Genomic DNA, 20,921 nt, shown 5'->3' with positions numbered 1-20,921 from the left:
AAGAAGCCTGTGTAACCAAGCACAAGTTTTCACCCAGTAATCAAATATCCATGACTACTTTGGCGCATTTTTAGCATTCCTGCCCTGCTGCCGCAGCTGGGAATAATGCGATTAAGCAGATGGGATGAAGCGCAGCCGCTTGTGGGGAACAGCAACCTTTTATCACCTGGATTAGTTGGGGACGGCCTTTGGTGTGCTCCGAAAGGAGCCGAATACCTCAGGTGTGACTCATTGTTTCTGAAGCTGGTGAAAGGTTTCAGGTAAGTTACAAGGAAAAGACTTTATTAAGGAAGTGGAACAGAAATCCGGCCCAGCCTGGGCGAGACCAAATCACACCAAAGCTGCTTCTTCTGAATGAATGAAGAAACCACACAGGTAAACACGTCACTTTTGTATTCTACACATAAGTCACAGATTCATAGAAAAATAAGACTTTTTCCCCCTCATTGACAAGCTAACAGACATAAGTTAACAGTGCAGGTTGTGCATTTTTCACACCATCAACTTTTGTTAAATCCCAAACACCAAAAAGAAACAAGAACCAAAAAAATACTGTTTTCCTGAACAGTCCTGACCTCCTTTTGTGCTCACATGACGAGGCGCAGAGACGCATCACAAGACTTATTAAGGGGACGGAGGTGTGTGAGACAGCGTCCTGACCTCTAAGTAGAACCCCGAGCCTCACAGCGAGCGCGTGACTTTGACTCTGTGCACCCAAAAACCAATGTGGACTCAGCAACTTTCTCAGCTTTGATGCCTTATCGAGTTCCAGCATGTAGAAGAAATAAGGCACAAATCTGTTTTTCGCTGTTGAAACTGCATTTCTGGAGGGGAACTGATGCAATGTGGGTTTTTATGGGCTGGACGGGCACGAACGTTTGAGAGTTCTTGGCTTCCAGGCTGAATATCTCCCAGAAACATGTTCCCACTCATAAAACATGAGAGCACAATCTGGAAGGCTACTTTCAAACTGTTCAGACGAAGTTAGAATTCAAGACGCACTTCTGAAGTCAAACCAACAGATTGGATTTTTTTTAAGCCCAACTTTGCCACCAATGACAACAGTCTCTTTCATGCAGGTTTTCAGCCTTAATGTGACTCAGTCGTGCAGATGGGTCTGTAGTTTGACGCCGAACATGGCCTCCCACTGCGCTCTGACCCAGGCCAGCAGCCCCTGGAGCAGCTCGGCACCTTCGGCGCGGACGCACCAGGTCTTCTCCTGCTTCACCGTCTGAGGGAGGAAAAGGTCAACGTATTAAAAGAGGATCATGGAAACCAACTGCGATAGATCCCCTCCTGTTTGTTTGCGTCCAGGATTAAACTGCAGCCGTAAAACACAACAACAAAAGGACATTTATTGATGCTGGGTCGGACAAAAGCTGTTCTCAGCAGCAGCGAGGAGACAAATTGTGCGGTTGTGTTTGCAGGCGAGAGTGAAAACAGGGACAATTAGAGCGATCGGCTTCCAGAGCAGCGACGGGACCAACATGTGGGACGAATCAACACCAAGCGCCGCGCTATAAATACCTGCTTTTACTGGTTTAGTTAGGAGCTTCCAGCTACCCCAGAGCCCACACTTCAGATCAGAGCCTCACCTCTGCTGGCTTCCACCACGTTTAATCTTTAGAAACACTTCTGCTCACCGTGCGTGTTTACATCAGTCTCTTCAAGCAGTAAAACCTTCATTGTTGGACGTTGTGTGTCTGTCACATTCTCGTGCTCGTCTCACACTCGCCTCGTCGAACAGCTCGATGTCCATCCTGCACCCGTCTGAGGGCCAGAGGCGGAGCGAGCTCACGCAGCTGATGGGGAGGCTCTCCAGCACGGTGAAGGCGCCGCTGCTCGCCTCGCCCGCCGCCAGCTCGCCGGGCCCCTTCCTCCACTGGTGGTCCTCCTGGAGCAGGTAGAGGGTCTCCCTGGTCGCCAGGATGGTCAAAGACTGCCAGACGCTGTCTGAAAGAGACGGGAGCAACGTTCACACATGTCAGCCGCTCAAGTCATCTGTGTGAGCACTGAAGGCGGATCGGGGCACGTTTGCTGCCTGCAGGTACGTCAGGGTCACAATGCAGCCGCACGTCTGATTACATCAATCAGATCTCTGAGGACGGCCTCATTCCACAGGGAGGCTCTTTAGGGGATATTCTGACAGAAATGTCATGGATTATTGCATTCGTTTGGAATTTGTTCCTGTTTACGTTGCTGTCTTGTACATCTTAAAGTTTCAGATGCACCTGCCAACGCTAACTCAGCTAGCAGGGTTAGCACGGCAGCCGGGCAGATTGCAACATGATTCCAAGGAAAATGGGTGGAAACCACAGAGCAGACCCCTCCAGATGAGACCAGAGACATCAGCCTTGATCCAGCCTGGTTCTGATCTTAAACTGGAATGACAGCCATCTTGATCTAACCCAGTGCTTCTCAATTATTTTCTGTTACGCCCCCCCTAGGAAGAAGAAAACATTTTGCGCCCCCCCACCCCACCCCGTCACTATAATTAGTATCATTTGTCTATGAAATTGTTATAAGTACACCTCTGCATAACATTGTATCCTTATTAATATTAAAGAAAACAAAAAAAGAAAGAAATATAGACCAAAGCGGGATGATTGTTGCCAATATTCGGCACGTTTTTGCCGAAAAAACTCAAGCGGCTGATCAGCGTGCCTGGGGTGTAATGTCTTTAAGTGAGGGTTAGGGTTAACCAGGGCTAGGGTTAACCAGGGCTAGGGTTAACCAGGGTTAGGGTTATCAGCGTGACTGGGGTGTAATGTCTTTAAGTGAGGGTTAGGGTTAACCAGGGTTAGTGTTAACCAGGGTTAGGGTTAACCAGGGTTAGGGTTAACCAGGGTTAGTGTTATCAGCGTGCCTGGGGTGTAATGTCTTTAAGTGAGGGTTAGGGTTAACCAGGGTTAGGGTTAACCAGGGTTAGTGTTATCAGCGTGCCTGGGGTGTAATGTCTTTAAGTGACGCCTTCATTTATTTGGCTTCATGCTGTCCTGCCAACATTTTTAGACACAGTAAACACACCGGTCTTTCCCCGTCTCCCACCGTAGTCGCAGTGAAGCCACCCCCCTGGGGGCGCGCCCCACTATTTGATAAGCGCTGATCTAACCCATCCTGGTCTTTTTCCCCTGGTAGTGCTGATAAAGCAGAGGCATGCTCCTGTTTCAGGTGCCCCCACCGGCTCCTGAAGCAGAGCAGACCCGCCGTCTCCTCCTCGGACCACTGCTGCTGGAATTTTGGCATCAGACCTCTGGCTAATTCTTCTGTGGTTCTGCTCAGCAACATCAAATGGAGATAATTAGGATCTCCTTTAAGGTTGGATTTATTCTAGATAATGTGCCCACCAGCTCCAGTACAGTGGCTCTTTGTTCTCCAGCGGATAATCTGGAATCAGAAGAACGGAACTGGATCCAGATCAGCCATTAAGTGCATTTACATGCGCGCACGGAAACCAAATTCTTGCAATAGTTTGGTTACATAAAATTAATGCAGACCCCTGAGCTCAACCAGAATCAGCCCAGAGTAGCACAAATGTGGGTCTAGCACCCCTGAAAGCTCAGTTGTGTTGAATTATGAGAGCATGTGGACGGCAGGCCGGCCTCCAATGCTGCTGTGGCGGCTGCCTGGCTGGCTAACTTCTTCATACATAGTGGGTTGATGTCAAAGGTCAGACTGCGGGAGGATGAGATGGCTTGACGCCACCCATAATTCGACTCCTGCGATCTCCTTTGAAGACAGAAAGTTCAGTTGCATCCATTATTTACGCCAATCGAGCAAAAATGTCATCGTATTTGGATGCACGTCTCATCCCGGACTCCTGGCGGCTAACGCCACCTCAGCCAGTGGTACCGCAGCAGAATTTAGGACAAACGTGACACAGGAGTTGCACGCACGACGGACACGTCGCATAAACACGATATATTTGGGCTGAATTGCCCAATAATTGTAGTTGTTGTCGTGCCCGGTTATTTAAAAAAAAAAAAGACATTCCAGATGTCAATGAGACATGTCCTGGCAAACAAACACAAACCAAACAAAAAGAGTCCTCCTCTTGCCGTGTCTCGGGTCCGACGTCTGGAGACCAGATCGCATGAGCGGAATGGACTAGACAGGCCACGGACCGTGAGCTGACCCCGGGAATGTGAAAGCCATTAAAGCGCATGAGCCAGGAGCTGCCAGGACACTACTCTGCTTTCTTCTACCTTTAAGGCCTGGTTGCATTTATGCCCTAAAAACACCAAAACCCAGACAGGAAGGAGGCAGGAAACTGCAGCTGTGGAGGATTTAGCACCAACTCCGCAAAGACTTGAATAATCAGCAGCAAACACGAGACATGAGCGCCGATGAGACGTCACCTTGCAGGATGAAGGCCAGGATGTAGAAGAACTGCAGCTGACCGTCCTCCACATCTGCCTGGATGTCTTCACACACCAGGGGCCTGCGAGATTAATGGCACACGTTAGCACGGCGATCTCCTGCTGCCTCACCTCCACCTGCTCCTGTGTCATTACAGTTGCAAACGCTGTTTACGCCAGCTTGAGACGGCGCGGCGGCGACAGCTGCTAGCGCGCTACCAAAGGGAGGCGGGAGGGGGATCATTGACATAATAGGCCCCGAGTGGGAAAACTGGGCTGAGGATTCTTAAAAACGTGTTCATCTTTAAGTGTGTTTGCCAGGTGAAGGCAGCAACACAATGACCCTGTGTGTGTGTGCGTGTGTGTGTGCGTGTGTGTGTGTGGCGGAAGTGTTTGATTACTTCAGCCAATAGTGCACTAGTTCGTGAGAAACCCCTTCCTCCTCTGCAACATCACGCTCTGGTTCTCATAAACATTCGACTTCAGCGATTCCCGACACAACGATCCTATCGCCTGTTTTCAGCGTCGGAAAACTCTGGCAGGTGACGCGACGTCACGCTTCGGGTTGCAGCGCGACAGATGTTACCCATTAAGGTGTGGTTAGCTGCACAATTAGCGGCGCACTTTCAGGAAATCTTAACGAACATCTGTGGGCGCCACATCTGTCGGCCGTGGGCCATTTTGCTGCTGGACGGCGTACCAGAGGTGGTGCTGAGGGCTCAGTCTGGTGGTGGAGATAGACTTCAGCTTGCTGTCCGACCTGTGGGCCATCTCCCGCACAATGCCTGCAGAAACATTGACACATCGGGAATGAGAAGGTGATCACTTAAGGCTACATGTAGCATTAAAAGACGTCTAAAGTTCAAACAGGAGGCAGTAATTGTTGGAGATTTTCAATGAGAAGGAACTCTCTTTGATATCCCAACCGAGCTGCCCTGAGAGTTGCCCGTTTCGGTCGTAACTTCACAGAAATCGCAGATTTCGAAGACAGAAACGAGTCACTTCCTTGGTCTTTATCAGTGATACACGACAGACACAGGAGACTAAAATGGCCGCACCCACGGGGGGGGGAGACGAGGGCTACACGTGAAAGCCGAACTTGACCTCAGATTTCTTCTTTGGCTATTGTAACTTGGGGAGGAACGCCAAAGGCCTTTGAGCTGCAGGTGTAAAATTTCAGCTGAAAAGAAACAGCAGGGTGAGAAAATGCTGTGAACACAATGAGCTGGGTCACGCTGCCATTCACCGATGGCAGCGTGTCATTGATGCCGACAATGACACAGAAGAAGGGGGATGCCCCTGCATCAAGGAGCCAAACATCTGACTCCAAACTTCAGGGTTTGCCGGAGGAACACGCTTGGATTTCGACATCTACAGAGGGAATTTGTCACATTACCATATTTTCCAGACTATAAATCGCACTTTTTTTTCATAGTTTGTCAGGGGGTGCGACTTGTACTCCGGAGCAACTTATAAATACATTATTACAGAATTTCACATGTTCGTTATTTTCACAATGACAACCGCAAGAGGGCGCTCTAGGCGTGTGTACCTGAGGAACAAGTTCCTTTAGCGACGCAGAAGAAGAAGCGGTGCTTCATCTATGGAGTTAGACTTGATTGTTTGGTAAACTTGCTCGGATGTTCTTCATGCTATAGTCATCTGAACAACTGTTAATATGTTACGTTAACAAAGCAGACACGTACTCAGTTCGTTGTGGGTCATGTAGCAGAATTTGTTACGTTAGCATACCGTAACCCTATTGCTAATCCATGCTAATTGCCTTTCAAGATGAAATGTATGTTCTTGGTCTCGGATTTTATCAAATAAATTTCCCCCCAAAATGACAATACTTATAGTCCAGTGCGACTTATATATCTATTTTTCTTCTTTATTATGCATTTGTTGGCTAGTGCGACTTAAACTCCGGAGCAACATATAGTCCAGAACATACGGTAGCTTTTGACTCGCCACAGTTAACAGACGACGACTCTCAGGGTCGATAGAATTAGCGTGGCAACTTGTTCAGAGGACGGCTAATGCTAATGATCCAGTGCCGCTGTTTAGACCAAGCTAATCGGTGGCAGGCGGCATTTGACTTTGGTGCTGTTGTTCCTGCAGGCTTCAGTCCCCTGAAGCATATCTCCGTTTTCCTCTTAAACTTGAGTCCTTTTGATTAAACTAAAGCAAGCTCTGCTGCCGACTCTTCCTAGACATGTTGAGAAGGTTAAAAGTTGCTCTTCCCCTCTCCTGCTCTACTTTTCCCCCTCTAAATGTCAGTTCTTATTTCCTTTTTTTCTGTTCAATTCTTTTATTTAGTTTCCAAAGTACAAAGGCCCATAAAAACGCCGCCGATGGCTCGCAGCCTGCCACGTCACGGGCAGGAAGCCAAGCTCACACTCGCCAGAGGATCAGATGACCTCCAGGCTGAGGGGGCAGTAGAGGGGACTAGTAAAGGTGACGGCTGAGCGTGTGCAGACGTCGATCTGAGCCTGTTTCAGTTCAAACGTCTCCCGCTCACAGCACAAATCTTTGTGGACGTCCAACAACGAAAGCTGACAAATTTGTGCGAACGCGTGAGCCAAGGAAAACAGAGCAGCAAGAAGCTCATCTCTGTGTCTGTCGGCTGCAGCGTTCAGACGTCTCGTGTTATCGCTCACGTTTCAATAAAGCTGGAACAGACGTCTTTTCCCTCTCATCTCCTCGCCCTGGTGCGGGAGGCCAGGACGGACGGTGGACAGGCTTTGTTACAGTTAACCCTCAACACGCCTCTCTGGAACGAGCCTGGAAGCAGCTGTTTTCAAGGCTTTTCCGGCATCAAGGGAAGCCGGCCTGCAAAAGCAGCGACTTGTTGTTGAAGAGCCAAATGTAAACACGATGTACTTCACACGTAGCTTTTGGCAGGCGGACGCCAAAGTCAGCGGGACCAGCGACTATTTTTAGGAGGCACCTAGGTTACATCAAACCAACACAATCCTCGCTGGCATCGGCTCGCTCGCTGCCTCTTGGACGACCTTTGTAGTGTTCCCGAAAGCAATTTGGAAGCTTTTTCAGCCAAGACTAAAGCAGGCTAAATAAACTGTTTATGAAATTAGACATTAAAAAGCTCTGAGAGGGCAGAATGGAAGTGAAAAAAAGAGAAGTGTTGGCACATGAGAGCTATTTACAGCAAATGTTGATAACTGCTTCTATAATAACGGCGTTCATTGTGTCTCTTCATACCTCAGAAACCCATTCTGCCTGTAATGAAGCCATACGTATCGCAATATCTCTCTTTTTCCACTGGAAAAATCCAAAAATGAGGATGTTTGCTTGATTGTGCACCAACCAAGTGACGTCTGAAAAACTGAATTGGAAAACCGGAGCGTGCCCTTAGCAACACAATGCTTCAATTACCGCGGAATGCAGGAGTTTCGTCACTTGTCGGAGCCGCTTGGCCGGAGGTGGGGTCACGAAGACCTCACGAATCAACATAATTTGGGTTATTAGTCATTTAAATGCATCAAAATCTGAGAGGATTTATGTGGTTTAAGTCAACACGGGAGGATTCCATGAGGGCTTAAAGCTTTTCAAACAGTCAAACCTGCTCAGGATCACTGACAGAATTCTACATTATCAGCACAACCACTGAGGCCTCAGGCTGAACGTAGACACACAAGGACGTGTTTCAACTTCCACCGGTGGGTCAAAGGAAATGTCGGGCTTGGGTTTTCCCATTATTGGCACATAAATATGTCACGTGTGACTCATATCGATGCTAATTACAGATCGTTTCACCTGTGGTGAAACTTTACAGCCAACCGCAGCACGTTTCAACCTCTCGCCCCGGTGACTTTAATGAGCTCTAAATGGGTCCTGACATGGGATGAGTACGGTGACTTGGGCCTGCTGCAGACACTCAACTCAAAACCAGCCCAAAAATGGGAATCAAAGCCATTATGTGCAAAAAAAAAAAAAAAAAAACCTCAAGTTGGATCTCAACTGGAGTGAAAGCTGAGCAGGATCACGAGTGTTTGTGGAAAAAAAACGTCACTTCTCGCCCACGTGTTTTCTATTTCTGCTAATATGAAACGATAATTATGGAAAACCTCGTTTTCGTCACGTTTTCTACAAAAACAAAACGAAGGATTATGTGCACGAGCGGAAAAACCTTGCCACTTGTGCCAGTACGTTTTTTTCCCCACACTGGTTATTGTCGGATTCATTTTCCATATTTCTCCAGACGTTCTACGAGGTTTTCCTTCGGGGGAGGGGGCAGAAATCTGCCTGTCATAGCACATATATGGTTTGTGAGGGGAACGGGCTATTCTGATACCTGCCAGTAGGATTCCACTGTTACAGACTGAGCCCACAATTTAATTCTCCTCTAAGAAAAATTAGAAATCAAACGCTTTGTGTGTTGGTCTCAGTTTACCTGTGAGCAGGCCGAAGAAACGCTTGCAGCGCAAACTGTCCCTCGCCAGCAGCGTGTACGCCGCGCCCCCGTCTCCGAACTGCATGTGGATGCTCTGAGAGCCCAGTCCCACCTCCAAGTAGCTCAGCTCCACGATGGGGTGGCTGTCACGCTTCTGAAGCCAATCAGACAGCTGGTCTTTGCTGGGAGGGAAAGGACGAGTTAGACGGCAGGAAAATGCTACAAAATGGAACCTGGGTACCAAAGCAGCACCTATTAGCTTTATACGCTAAAAGATACATTTCTTGTACATGATGAGGCCTCATATGTGGCAATAACTGATCCCGTTTTACCTGGCGGGATAAGGAGGAGAACAGAGAAAGGACTTTCAGTCCACGTCGGGTTAATGTGTTCTCAAGATGTGACCCAGAAACCTGCACCGGTTATGCAATAAAATCCACAACCTAAAGGGGCGATGGGAGTGTTTACATCCCAGGCACTCACAGCAAAATGGCGCCCCATTTAGAATCTGTTCCATTGATATTTTACTGTCTGTTCCAGGTGGATTTGAAATTCCTTGGATCAGGCAGCAGTGTTTGATTGTAATGCTGCACAGGCATCTGGAGGCAACAGTGATGCCCTGGGGACGAGGAACGAGACCCCAAAGGTCAGTCAGCCTCCGGAGGCATCAGTGATGCTGTTGCCTGTATCATCTGCAAGTCTTCAAAATTAGTTTGTCTGAGCAATAGCGGACATTTCCAGCCCCTCCGCATTCTTGGAAAAAGAGGGCTCAATAATGGATAGAAAATCCAATGCTCTCGGATCGACAGTATAAAAACAAACGCTATGTGACGATGTACTCACTGGATTTCCGATGTTATTTCCAAGAAATAGATGCGTCGGTCTGAGACGACCAGCAGAGATGGAACCTCCCCCAGCTCCCCAAACTTGATGGCTGACATCTGAATACACACAGAGAGAAATCCACTTTGAGCACAGAGGACAATGGTCGAGCAGCAGAATAATACAAAGTCGACATTGCGCAACCCTGAACTCAGCTGACACCAGTTTCGCCGGCTCTGCGGGGATTTAAAACCAAACCCTCGGGCCGTGTTCGGCCTCGTTTCCTCTCAAACTGGTGAAACTGCGACCGGCTCCCATCCCTGCATAAACAAACACGGCTGAGAGGAACAGAACGGAACCTCCTGTTTCCAGCAGCGATGGCCCCGGTTCAGTTCCGCTCTTGGTTTTCTTCTTCAGGTGTCCGACAGAGAAATGCAAACAGGCCGGCAAGTTTAAAGAGCTCCCAGGGTGCACTGCGTAGCAAATAAGGGCGACACAGTGGATCCCTGCGGATTTATCGACAATATTCATGACTGGGGTGAAACCGCATCTCAAGTGTTGTAGGTATTAAAGCTGTCACCACTAATTACAGCAGAATGGCTTTGGCTGAGCAGGAGATACGATTGGCTGTCAGACTGCAGCCACTGAAGAAACAATAACAGCAGCACCAAAACGTTCATGGAATCAGTCACACGCAGATGCAGCCTGAACGCCACAGCCTGCCAACAACACTGGTTCCTGCCTGAAAAGTAGCTCCAGTCAGAACTTAATGGCCCCGAAAACCTATTTTCTCAATCAGCTTCATACTGTGAACAATGGAGTCTGATGTGAACCCGCTACTTCCTGCCAACGCGACAAGATTTCTATCTTTGCTTTTTTTGGTCACATTCTGGACATTTGGGCCGGGTTTATCTGACACATCACTGAGGTACCTGTGAAAAGAAAGCCAGGTGTGTCACGGGTTTCAATTTTTATGGGATCAAATGTTTAAAGACAAACTGGTCGGAACAAACATCTGGATGTTATGAGCTACTGTGGGGAGATTCTCAGTCACCCATTTCATTGGAGGTGAAAGTAGTCAGACTTTTTTGTGAGTGATCGCGATCTAGAAGGGTTAACCTGGGAGCCTCTGGGTTGGTTTGCTTCTGGGAAAGATCTCCCAAAGCAAAGGTGAGAGGCTAAAACAAGGAGAGGTATAAGAGGAGAAGGCAGCGTATCAACACTGCTGCCTCCAACAACCCAGACCAGGTAGGAACATGGAGAAAAGCACAAAACTCTCTGAATTTAATAAATCAGAGTATTTTGGCCCATTTGTTCACTTAATGTAGGACATAAAAGCGCTGCTTCCCTGCTTACAGCCCAGTTTTCCTGCCTCACACTTTTATACCTTCAGGAAAGACTTAAGCTCCTCCTCCTCCTCAAAGACGTCCACATCCAGGAAAAGCTGCAGCCGATGGTCCACGGCCGAGTCGTTATCGGAGAGCAGGTCCAAATCATCTGTAGACACAGCAACAGTCGGTCAGCCTCCAAAATAAATGAATCTTTTCCTTTTTTTACCCATTAAATGATATCTTGAGTCGCCCCGGGGGTGATGCAAAGGCTCAAATATGCGCTGGTTTTGGATTAAACCGTTTCCAGACTTTGCTGCAGGAGATTGGTATTAGCCAACCTCCCTCCGGCGGAATGAAATGCACCGACGGAGGCAATCTGAACATTGATTAATGGTTACAGCAGCTGAAAAATGACAGGGCTCGGAGCTGCAGAAGCCAAAACAAACCCTTTCATTTGGAAAGAGCGCAAACAGAGCAGCGGGAAAAAAAAGCGTACGATCCTTTAGATGAGGGGGTGAAAGATGTACGCCGGGGGAGACAGGTGTTTTTGTCTGTCCGGGCAAAATGGGACCTCCCAAACGGTGTCTGCGTCTGTGAAAACAGACACCTAGAGAAGCCTTCCTGCTTTCAGGATGAGTGCAAAAGAGGTCGCTCCCACAGACCAGATTATATGCTGCTGCAGTTTACAGAAAGACACAGCGAACTGTTATTACCACTCCAACCCTCCTCCTCTCGGCAGCTTTCATTCCTCTACCATCACTTCCAGTAATGATTCCAATCTGTCTCCTCACACATGTGGTTTGTCTAAAAATGGCAGCGACATGTGGGAGAAATCGGACGCTATCGCAGAGATACGAAGCGGAGGGATCTCGGCGCCACGCGTTATTAGCAAATGCTTCCCATCTCGGGGTGGGTGGCGAGATGGTTGAGATCAGCAATGTGACAATTTGAAGGTTTGCATGGGTCTATATTGTGCATCATGCAACCATAGAGAGGGTTCATTTAACAACAGAGAGCGGTCACTGTTTCGTTTGTGCAGGAAGTTCCCGTTTCCGACTTTGAAATCATCACTCAAGCTCACCGTGTGGCGTGGATCTCCCAGCAGGTGGAGCGTGGAGCTCGGGCGGTGTAGCACCTGTGGAGGTGTAGCAGTAGCTCCCGAACAGGCCGTCCTTACTCTGGCTGTCCGCGTTGGAGGAGATGCTCGAGACGTCACCCTGACCATCTCCGATAAAGAAGGAGCTTCCTTGGGCAGTGATGAAGGTTGGATCTTCTGTAGTGGTGCCGGCTTCCGGAAGAGAGCTGCCACTAATGCTAACATCTGTTCCTTCATCCTGAATGAACATTACAATGACAGAGAAATGATCAGTTTTCTACAAAAGGTTTAGAAGGAAAGCTGGCTACAGAGGTCAAGAGAGCATCACTGACCTCTTGCAGGCTTTGGTTGATTGGAACATTGACGTCGCTGTCCTGTATTGAGGAGTTATTTATTGGTGTGCTGCTGTAGGGACCCGGTGGGCCAGCCAGCTGGACCACTTGATCGCTGCCACACTCTGGGCAAATAGTCACACTACCTATTAGGAAAAATGCAATCATAAATGGAGGCAAGTAGAATAAATCTGAATGCTTTCAGAGTCAAACCAGAGCAGCAATAAACGAATTTAAATTTGCAAAAAGAACAGACAGGAAAGGGATGTGCTCACCCTGGTGGCCAGAATCAGTCATTGCAAGAAAACCAGTTGTTGACCTGAGGGTATTTGGTTTTAAATTGGAAGCTGCATTTTTTTCAAGGTTTGTTTATCCAACATTTTAAACCATGTTGGGACACTTAAATCACTAATGACTAAATGTAGTCTGACAAAAGAGGATAGGAGCATTGTTTTTTGGGTCTGCAGAGCAGGAATTTCCCGTTTGCTTCTGCTGGTTGACAGACGTGTAAGTCCGTAAACAGGCAAGTGATGTTGGTATTTACTGCCTGAAATCTAATCAAAGCAGCAGAGTAAGCACACTAACAAAAGAGAAGTGGTTCCAAAAAAACACCAAAACATCTGTGGAACAAAGCTGGTGCACATGCCTGGACAGGCCTCAATGTAAGGCTTGACCCAAAAGTGCTAGGTGGCAGCTGTGGGAGCAAAGGGGCAACATCTGTCCGATTACAGTGGTGGGAACCTGGGACGCTCGGCAAAAAGAAAGAAACGGGGTTAATTGCGGACGGGTCCCCACAGCCCATCCGAGCTGAAGCGTTAGGAGTTTGACAACGTGGCAGGTGAAACTCCTGACCTTGTCTGACATCTGCTGTTATGACATCAGACCCATGATGATTTAACGATGTGGAAAATTCAAACGCTTGTTAAGTGTGCAGGGGAGGCCGTGCGTGAATCACCTGTGTGCGTGACTCACACCGAGTCAAGGCCGCAAGCGAAAAAAACCCTGAATTCAAACACTCTGGATGCTCGGGCATCGTTTTCAGCAAAGATGTGCCATTTGTTTATTGTCAAATCCAGATTGGATTCTGTTTTAAGAAGCCTTTTACCATCTGGCAACTGTTCACTCCTAACTTCAACAACAGCACTTTTCTGCATGTTTCTGCTGCTTTCTTTTAAACTTTAAAAAACTCTCCCAAACAATGTGTATTTGAGTGGTTACCGATGTTATTCTGGCTATGGAACCTCAAAAAAAAAAAAAAAAGGCAAAAAAGAGAAAATTCTGGATAACAAAAAAATTTCAGGTATTTTCTGTGTCTGTCCCTCTCACCTCGGGTGTCGTCCTCCCTGTGTATCTCCTCCTCTTCATCCTGATCTTCAAGACCACCTGTCAGCATCAAGGCCTTCCTCATCCTCCTCCTGAGAGTCTCCTCCTCCTCTCCCTCGTCCCGACAGGTGACCTCAGACCTGCAGCGCAGGCACTGCAGGCGAGTGCAGCGGGGACGGACGTCAGACTCACGCCGCTGGTTTTCCTCCACCGCATTTGTCAGCACATCCGTCAGGGCCTGATCAGCAAATAATAATGATTCACCAAATGTTTTGATGCTGATCACCAAAGGAAAAGTCAAACCACGACCAGGAATCATGAGCAGGCGGAGAAAAGGAGATGAGGCGTAGGTTTTTTTTTAGCAATCACCGGCAAATCGGAGATTCAGCCGTTGACTTTTTTGTGAAAATTGACTTCAAGAGCAAAACACAAGCTTTGCCACCATAAAATACGTGCTCGACCTGTGCATGCTTGGACAGGCCGTCTCCTAGAGGGGGTTTAATTCCCTCAGGGCTTAAAACAGATCTGAAAAACACATAAACTGCAGAATTGATTTTAGCTCCCTGTGTAAGAAATGACATCTGGCAGAGAATAGAGGTTGCTCAATGGGTACTAATGGCTGCAAATATGCTGTGGAGGTGATCTCACCTTTAAAACATGATAATAAGAGCAGAGAGCAGACCGCGAGACTGGACATGAAGGGGATGTTAAAGAATTCTGCTCACGCTGGAGGGTGTGTGGGTGCGTGGAGGGGCCTAATTAACCTGCAGCGCTTGATGAGGGTCGTCATCAAGCAGGACGTAGCACCTCCTTCTCTTGTCCTTGCTGATGTAATCAAAATGAAGCTCCATAGCTGGAAGCACCTCCTGGGTCTCCTGAGAGAAGTAAGAAAATAAAACGAGGGTATAAAAATGCCTAAACAGGTCCAAAACACAGCAACATAGAAGATTAGAAGGAAAATACGAAGCAACAGTTGGCAATGCTGGGTTCTTCCACAGGGTTGAGCACTGACACACAAAAGGTGCTGAATCAGAAACTATCAGAAGATTTCCTAAAACAAAGGTAGTTGCTTCCATTTATGGACCAAATCAGTGGCAGGTACAATGGATGCCATGTTTACAATGTTGTCACCAGAAACAGAAAGATTTATTTTTTGCATTTCCAAAAGTGCTCTGTGTTCACGTGGAGATGGTGTGAAAACAATGAAAGTTCCCTCAGATTCGTGATGAGGACTAAAGAAGTGGTCGCGAGCATGCCAAGCCAGTAGATGGCGATCTAAGTTTGTAGTGAAACAGTGGAGTTACAACAAGTGACCTCTCTAATAGATTAATACGCATGTGGAGACATTCCTGTTTACAATGAGATGCAAGCAAAACTGTTCATTCTGCAGCCCTGTTTCACCATTTGTGGGTTCAGGAACTCCGGGCATTATTCTCATGTGAGCAAAAGGTGCATAAGCAACGAACCCGTTTTCATCATCGCGTAAACGGCCCTATAAGGCCAAAGTCATCCAAATGTTTTATGGTCTAGCCTAAAACAATGCTACGCTGCCCGACCCTGACTGGGTCGGTACTGCAAGTGGTACTGCAATACTTACTAAGCTCCTGGAAACTTCTTTTAAGATGAAACAAAAAATGCAAGATTATCTCTATCTGAACATAAGTATGACTGCCAACCTGACAGTGAATATGCAAAGGTGTGAACACTTAAAACCACATCTTTGCACTGGTTCCCTTGTCTCACCCCACGGGTCCAGACGGCTTCTGTGGTCTTCACCCGAGCCAGACTGCTGAGCTCTAAACGGCATCTCTCCCGGCCGTGCTTCATGTCCACCTCCAACGCCAAACCCTGCTTGATGCACAGAAACACCTCCCTCCTCAGGCTGCTGCCGTCCCTCGTCCCCCCGACGTCGTCTTCCTCTTTGTCAGATAAGATGCCCACCAGCAGGGGGTGGCAGAGGTCCACTAACAAAAAAGAAGAAGGATCAGAATCCTGCAATCAACGCATCTTACTTTTAATACTGACCAATCCTGGCTGCCCCCCCACAGAAGCTCTTGTCCACGGTCACCTTCATGTGTCTTGAGAAACGAGAAGGTGGCTAAACTCTTACCTCCAAGATCCTCCTCTTCATCCTCCTTGGAGTCTTCACTGTCCCAATTTGTCAACTCTTTAGACCCCGCCCTCGGCCTTCTTTGGCTGAGCGGCAGACCGTCCAGCACGCTGTCCTCCAGGGTGGACTCTGTAGGCTGAGGGCTGTGACCAGGCCACTGCAGGGTCGACTCGGTTTCCAGGTCTTCGACTTCGTCACTTGGATCTACCGCTGTCTCTGAGTGCCGAGGAGGCGGGAGGACATCCAGGGTATTTGGGGACAGAGAAGGGAGAGCAGCGGCGTTCCCACCATTGGGGAGGGGTGGAGTTTGTGTACATGGCTGGTAGTTGGGGGAGGCTCTGTCGAGGTGATGTTGGTACCTCAGCCAATCCTCGCCCAGCTGATCTCTGAAGCTGGACATGCGCTCAATCTCCTGCTGGTGAGGAAGCACCATACCTGATGGAGAGGTGACATTTTCTTCAATAGCATCTGTGCAAATTACCCAAGCAAGATGTTGAATTTATTAAAATATTAGCTTCATAAAACCAACCCTCAGTAGAGGAAGTCCACCGGGTCTCATAATCGGTGTCACTGGGCTCAGATATGCTGGCTCGTCGGACTTTAACTTTGCTCTAAAACCCAAATTGTTGGCCCTCAGTATTAGGATTAACAGAATAGAATAGAACAATTTTTTCGCACAGTTAGCTGCTTTCTCACCCTGTTCCTCTTCTTCTGAAAGTTTGTTGCACCAAATTCTGGAACAGAAACGCTGTCACTGAGCTCGCCAGCGCCGCTGGACACTTCCTGGTGGCTCCTTTCGAGTGGCTCGACAGCTGGCGGAGCATTCTGACTGTGGATCTGCTGGCCCAGCCTAGGCAGAGCCTGCACAAGAGCATTTCAGATATTTCATTGGTTAGATGAAGGAACTTCAGTTAAACAATGACAACTAAAAATATCATCTGAAAACTTTAATACTCCTAACTTACTGATAATTCAGATGAGGACAGTGGGACACCATCGAGTTGAAGCTGTGAACACAGAGAGAAAAGAGCTAAATATGGCTGCGATCATGGAATATGTGAAGGATAGTGTGATAAGTAAAAGGTATGTGTGTGCATGTGTGCGTAGCATCATTATTACTCACTCTGAGGTTAGCAGCCTTTGGTGAGAGATGTCGAGTGGTGCATCGGCGGTGGGTTTTATGGAAGTACAGTGGGTTGCCCTCCAGGTTGAGCTAAAATAGGCACTGGACTGAGTTAAGTCGTCTGAACAATAAATGTGTGTGTGCATCTGTGTGTTTTCTCACAGTGTTTAGGCAGTGCAGCAGGGAGAGGGGAGCAAGCTGGGAGTGCTCCAACAGGAGGTTGTAGGCCAGGTCTAAGTGCTGGAGTGAAGATAACTGTTCGACACCTATTTGACAAAACGGGACAGCAACGAGAGGCCACCCATCAGAAACAAACAGTTTGCACAGGGAAGACACAAAAACTGTAGCTCACATTTCTCACTCTTGAGCAACTCTCCAGTAACCTCCAAACACCTAACAAACAACTAGATGTAAGGTGATCTATTGCTACACTGCGCCATGATAAACATCCCGGACCAGAAAAGGGGACTGTTTGTCTTGGAAAAATCTGCTGGCTGGTCAGCACATTTTCATTTGTGTGCTCAACTTCCTGTTTAGGTCTCACTCACTCACTCACTCTTATCCACACGCTTGGATGGATTGGCCCAGTTGGTCTTTACCGTTTATAGTCTCCAGCTCATTGTTCCTGAGGTTGAGCGTGACCAGTTTGGCCCGGGTGCTCAGGCTGAGCTCTGGCGCCCTCTGCAGGCGATTGTAGGACAGGATCAAGGTTTGCAGCTCACTCAAGGGCTGTGAGACAGTGAAAAGCAGAAGAAAAAGTCAAGAGTGGGGGGGGGGGGGGGGTCTGGAAAAAAAGAATTTTAAATGAAACACAATGAGATAAAGAGGAACCTTTAGAAATTCTGCACACTCCTGAATCTTATTATGGCTTAAATCTAAAGATTTGAGGGCGTTGAGTAAACTCTGCAAAAAGAAAGAGGGTGAGTTAACAGGAGTACACTCTGTGTGTATGTGTGTGTGTATATAAGTGTGTCTTACTAATGACTGATCCAGACACACAATAGAGTTGTAGCTGAAGTTGAGGGTGTGCAGCTCCAGCCAAGGCAGCGCTGAGCTCAGGTCACCTCCACAAAGAGAAAGCAGCTCCTAGCAAATCAAATAACAACGCACACAATTATTTTCCAACAAACCAAAATGAATACGATCTATTCAGCCAAATGACCTGAAAACAAAAGGTACCTCCAGGGTGTTGAGGCTCTTGGAACATGTGAAGATTTCCAATTGGGAATAAATACCTCTGAGACCTTCCAGACAGTGAGGAGGGATCTGTTTCAGCTGGTTAGCAGAGAAACAAGGTGGAAAATGATACTTTTACCCCTTCGTAACAGAACAATCACTCAGGAATCATACTCTACCTCCAAATACTTCAGAGACTTGAATGGAAAGATTTTCACCACAGACTGAAGTCTCACACTGGGCGGATTGATGAGCTGTTTTTGTAATTGTTAAAAAGACAGCATAAACAAAATGTCAGGCGTTGATGTGAATTAAACTTTCATCAAATTGAAGTGAGTGACCACATGTGACAATGAGTTAAGAGGAAGATAGAATCCTGCACACATATTCTAATTTAAAAGAATTTAAATTTGAGAAGCTGGTGGTTTTCCTGATCCTGAATGCTTCTGAAATCCTCCGATTGCCTCTGATGCTCTTTTGGGTCGGTGAAAGGTCGCAAAACATCTTTCATTTTAAAGGTTACCGTGTTAAAGAGCTGAACAATATTTTAACAGGCTGTGTTCCTGGTCCTTGCACACCTTGAGGGAGATGGTTTTCTGCAACACATCAAAGAGGAACTGGAGCTGCAGCAGAGATGCAGTGTCAGCAGGGTGGGAGGGCAGTGCGAGGAACCCATGCTGTTTGCTCCTGGGCAGCAAGTACTGCTCAAACATCCGGGTGAGCTGCTGCAAGCTGGAGGCGGTGAGGGTCAGCGTGCTGCTGCCATCCAGCACCAAGTCACCTGGAGGATGGGCGAGAAAATTAGCGCATTTGTTCCAACTCAAAGAAAAGTGTATGCTTCATTTTAGGACCAAAGTGAAGTTTTCTATTAAACATCTGGTCGGCAGGTTTTCTTTCTCCATTTATGAGTGTCATCCTTTTGCTTCTGCAGCATTTGTGTTTGTACAGATCCAATACATTCCTGTTCCTCTATCTATTAAACCCCGACCTCTTTCAGAGGGTCATCAACCTTTTCCCCCCTCCACAGATGAAGTCGAGGTCTTTTGGTGTTACTGAACATTATACTTAGTGATACAATGTCTCTTCCAAGTGACATCTCTGTTGTTTTGATTATCTGCCTGCACAGATATTCTATCTCTTAGGACTTCAGCCCGACAGTGTCACTCTAATCACACAGCTACTAGATGCCAGTTCATCTCAGAACCTTCCTCCTCCTTCATTTGCCATTACACACCAAAGGGACAAAGCTGGCCCAAAACAAGCTTTATGTCAAATCTATTGTAATGCTGTTAGATTAAATACTATGTACACTAACAGGGCTTCACACAGACGAAATCCAGATATGCCGAAGGTCCTGGCCTAATAAAGTCTTCGCACCCAAAGTGTCTGATTCTGGATGAAAAGGAAAACCACACGTGAATTTATCGTATTTGTTTAACGTACCGTCATTCCGGAGAAGTTTGGCCAAGCTGTGCACCAAAGGACATTGGCTGCTGTTAGACACCGCCATCCTGGAAGGATCCAGACAAGGTTGAGGTCAGCAGGACTTAACACCGAGGCAAGTCTTTTACGCAGCCTTTAGTTTTTGTATATTCGTGTGCGCTTCCGCAAAGGCTAACATTGGCCTAATAAAGAAAACGTCAGCTTCCAGGTCGCTGACGTTTAGCTCCCAACAACATACCTGTACAATGACAGCCGGAGAACTGAGGGCTCACATCAAGTTTGGAATCAAAGCGCCACTCCTGCACATAAATCTTCAGTATGACTTTAACAGACGCACAGCAACGCGAGCGAAAGCGAATGTTGACATGTTCGCGGTCACGTGACCAAATGAGTGCAACCTCTACGGTGGCCGAGAGGTCCGAAAATAGTCTTTTTCCTAACATGAACGATTTTCTTTTCTTTCTATTTTAAGGTCTTTACGAATGTTTACCTATTATTTCGGCACCTTGCATTTAAAAAAATATATATATACTGACCAGTAGTTATAATAATGTAAGTAACATAAATATTTCCTTAAAATAAAAGTATAATATCCAGTTTCTGTGGTTATATCTAACGTAATCATTAACTTCTTTATAAAGCAATAATTTTCCTCATTTTTAGTTTTAAATTTATATCTTTAGTTTGTTTTTAAATTTCATGGCATTATGTGCAAATATCAACATTTTAAAATTTCAACTTCAAATAAAATTCAAGAAAAGTGCAGTTTCCAGCCTCAGGATAAACTTTTCAGTTTCAGAGTTAATTGAAAAATTCGTCCAAATGACCACATGGTGTCGCAATGTGATAGGATCCCAAAATGAGTTTCACCATTTTGAAATGAGTTTCACCATTTGACCCTCAAACCAGAGGTTTCTTATTGAGTATATGGGTTTTCAGAAGCCAACTGCACCCATTATGCTTCAACTGAGGCCTAAGAGAGTTAAATAAATGCCAGCTGTCATATATAGTTTCAGACCATTGACACATTTCAGACAAACCCAACACTTGTCACAGCAATAATAAAGAAAAAGTGAGATGGTGCATGTTAGGTTTCTTTTAAACTTACCGGTACTTTGTATTGCTTGTTTTGGATAACAATTGTTATTTTTTTAAATATTATTGCATGTCTAATTGTGCAGTATCTTGTATGGTGGATGCTGATTATTTCTCTAAATTTGTGCATGCATCACTTGTTGCTAGATGACAAACAAACATACTCACACTTGATTAATGCAGAGGAAAGATGTAAACACACACAAAAACTAATCCATTTGGGACTTTTTGTCTCCAGAAATACTGGATGTAAGTTAAACGTTTCCACTAGGTACCTGTGCCAGCATGAGTTTAAGGA

General features: G+C 46.7%; 1 protein-coding gene across 1 annotated transcript; it reads right to left on the bottom strand.

Moving 5' to 3' along the window:
- Positions 1-378: 378 nt before the first annotated feature.
- On the bottom strand, positions 379-19,907 carry stk11ip (serine/threonine kinase 11 interacting protein). The gene is made up of 26 exons (XM_029840457.1): positions 19,767-19,907; positions 19,529-19,596; positions 18,664-18,866; positions 18,265-18,339; positions 18,089-18,184; positions 17,888-17,995; positions 17,741-17,812; positions 17,509-17,638; positions 17,072-17,175; positions 16,910-16,999; positions 16,752-16,793; positions 16,483-16,647; positions 16,316-16,397; positions 15,787-16,221; positions 15,420-15,640; positions 14,441-14,551; positions 13,680-13,914; positions 12,354-12,499; positions 12,007-12,259; positions 10,982-11,091; positions 9,616-9,713; positions 8,773-8,954; positions 5,059-5,143; positions 4,359-4,441; positions 1,736-1,953; positions 379-1,231 (listed from the first exon to the last, which is right to left on the bottom strand). Exons 2-26 carry the CDS (start codon positions 19,593-19,595, stop codon positions 1,100-1,102), a joined length of 3,543 nt encoding a protein of 1,180 aa, XP_029696317.1. The 5' UTR covers position 19,596; positions 19,767-19,907; the 3' UTR covers positions 379-1,099.
- Between the last annotated feature and the right edge of the window lie 1,014 nt (positions 19,908-20,921).

The sequence above is a fragment of the Takifugu rubripes genome, chromosome 8, assembly GCF_901000725.2.
Source record: "Takifugu rubripes chromosome 8, fTakRub1.2, whole genome shotgun sequence".
Taxonomy (NCBI): Eukaryota; Metazoa; Chordata; class Actinopteri; order Tetraodontiformes; family Tetraodontidae; genus Takifugu; species Takifugu rubripes.
The sequence above is the reverse complement of the archived record's forward strand: the minus strand, read 5'-3'. Positions and strand labels throughout refer to the sequence as shown.

Coding starts and splice junctions, on each gene's coding strand:
- stk11ip (XM_029840457.1), bottom strand. CDS start 19,595: ATGGCGGTGTCTAACAGCAGCCAATGTCCTTTGGTGCACAGCTTGGCC. Junction 14,552..15,419: donor AAGCCGTCTGGACCCGTGGG/GTGAGACAAGGG, acceptor TACTTCTCTCAG/GAGACCCAGGAGGTGCTTCC. Junction 8,955..9,615: donor GAAATAACATCGGAAATCCA/GTGAGTACATCG, acceptor TTTCCCTCCCAG/CAAAGACCAGCTGTCTGATT.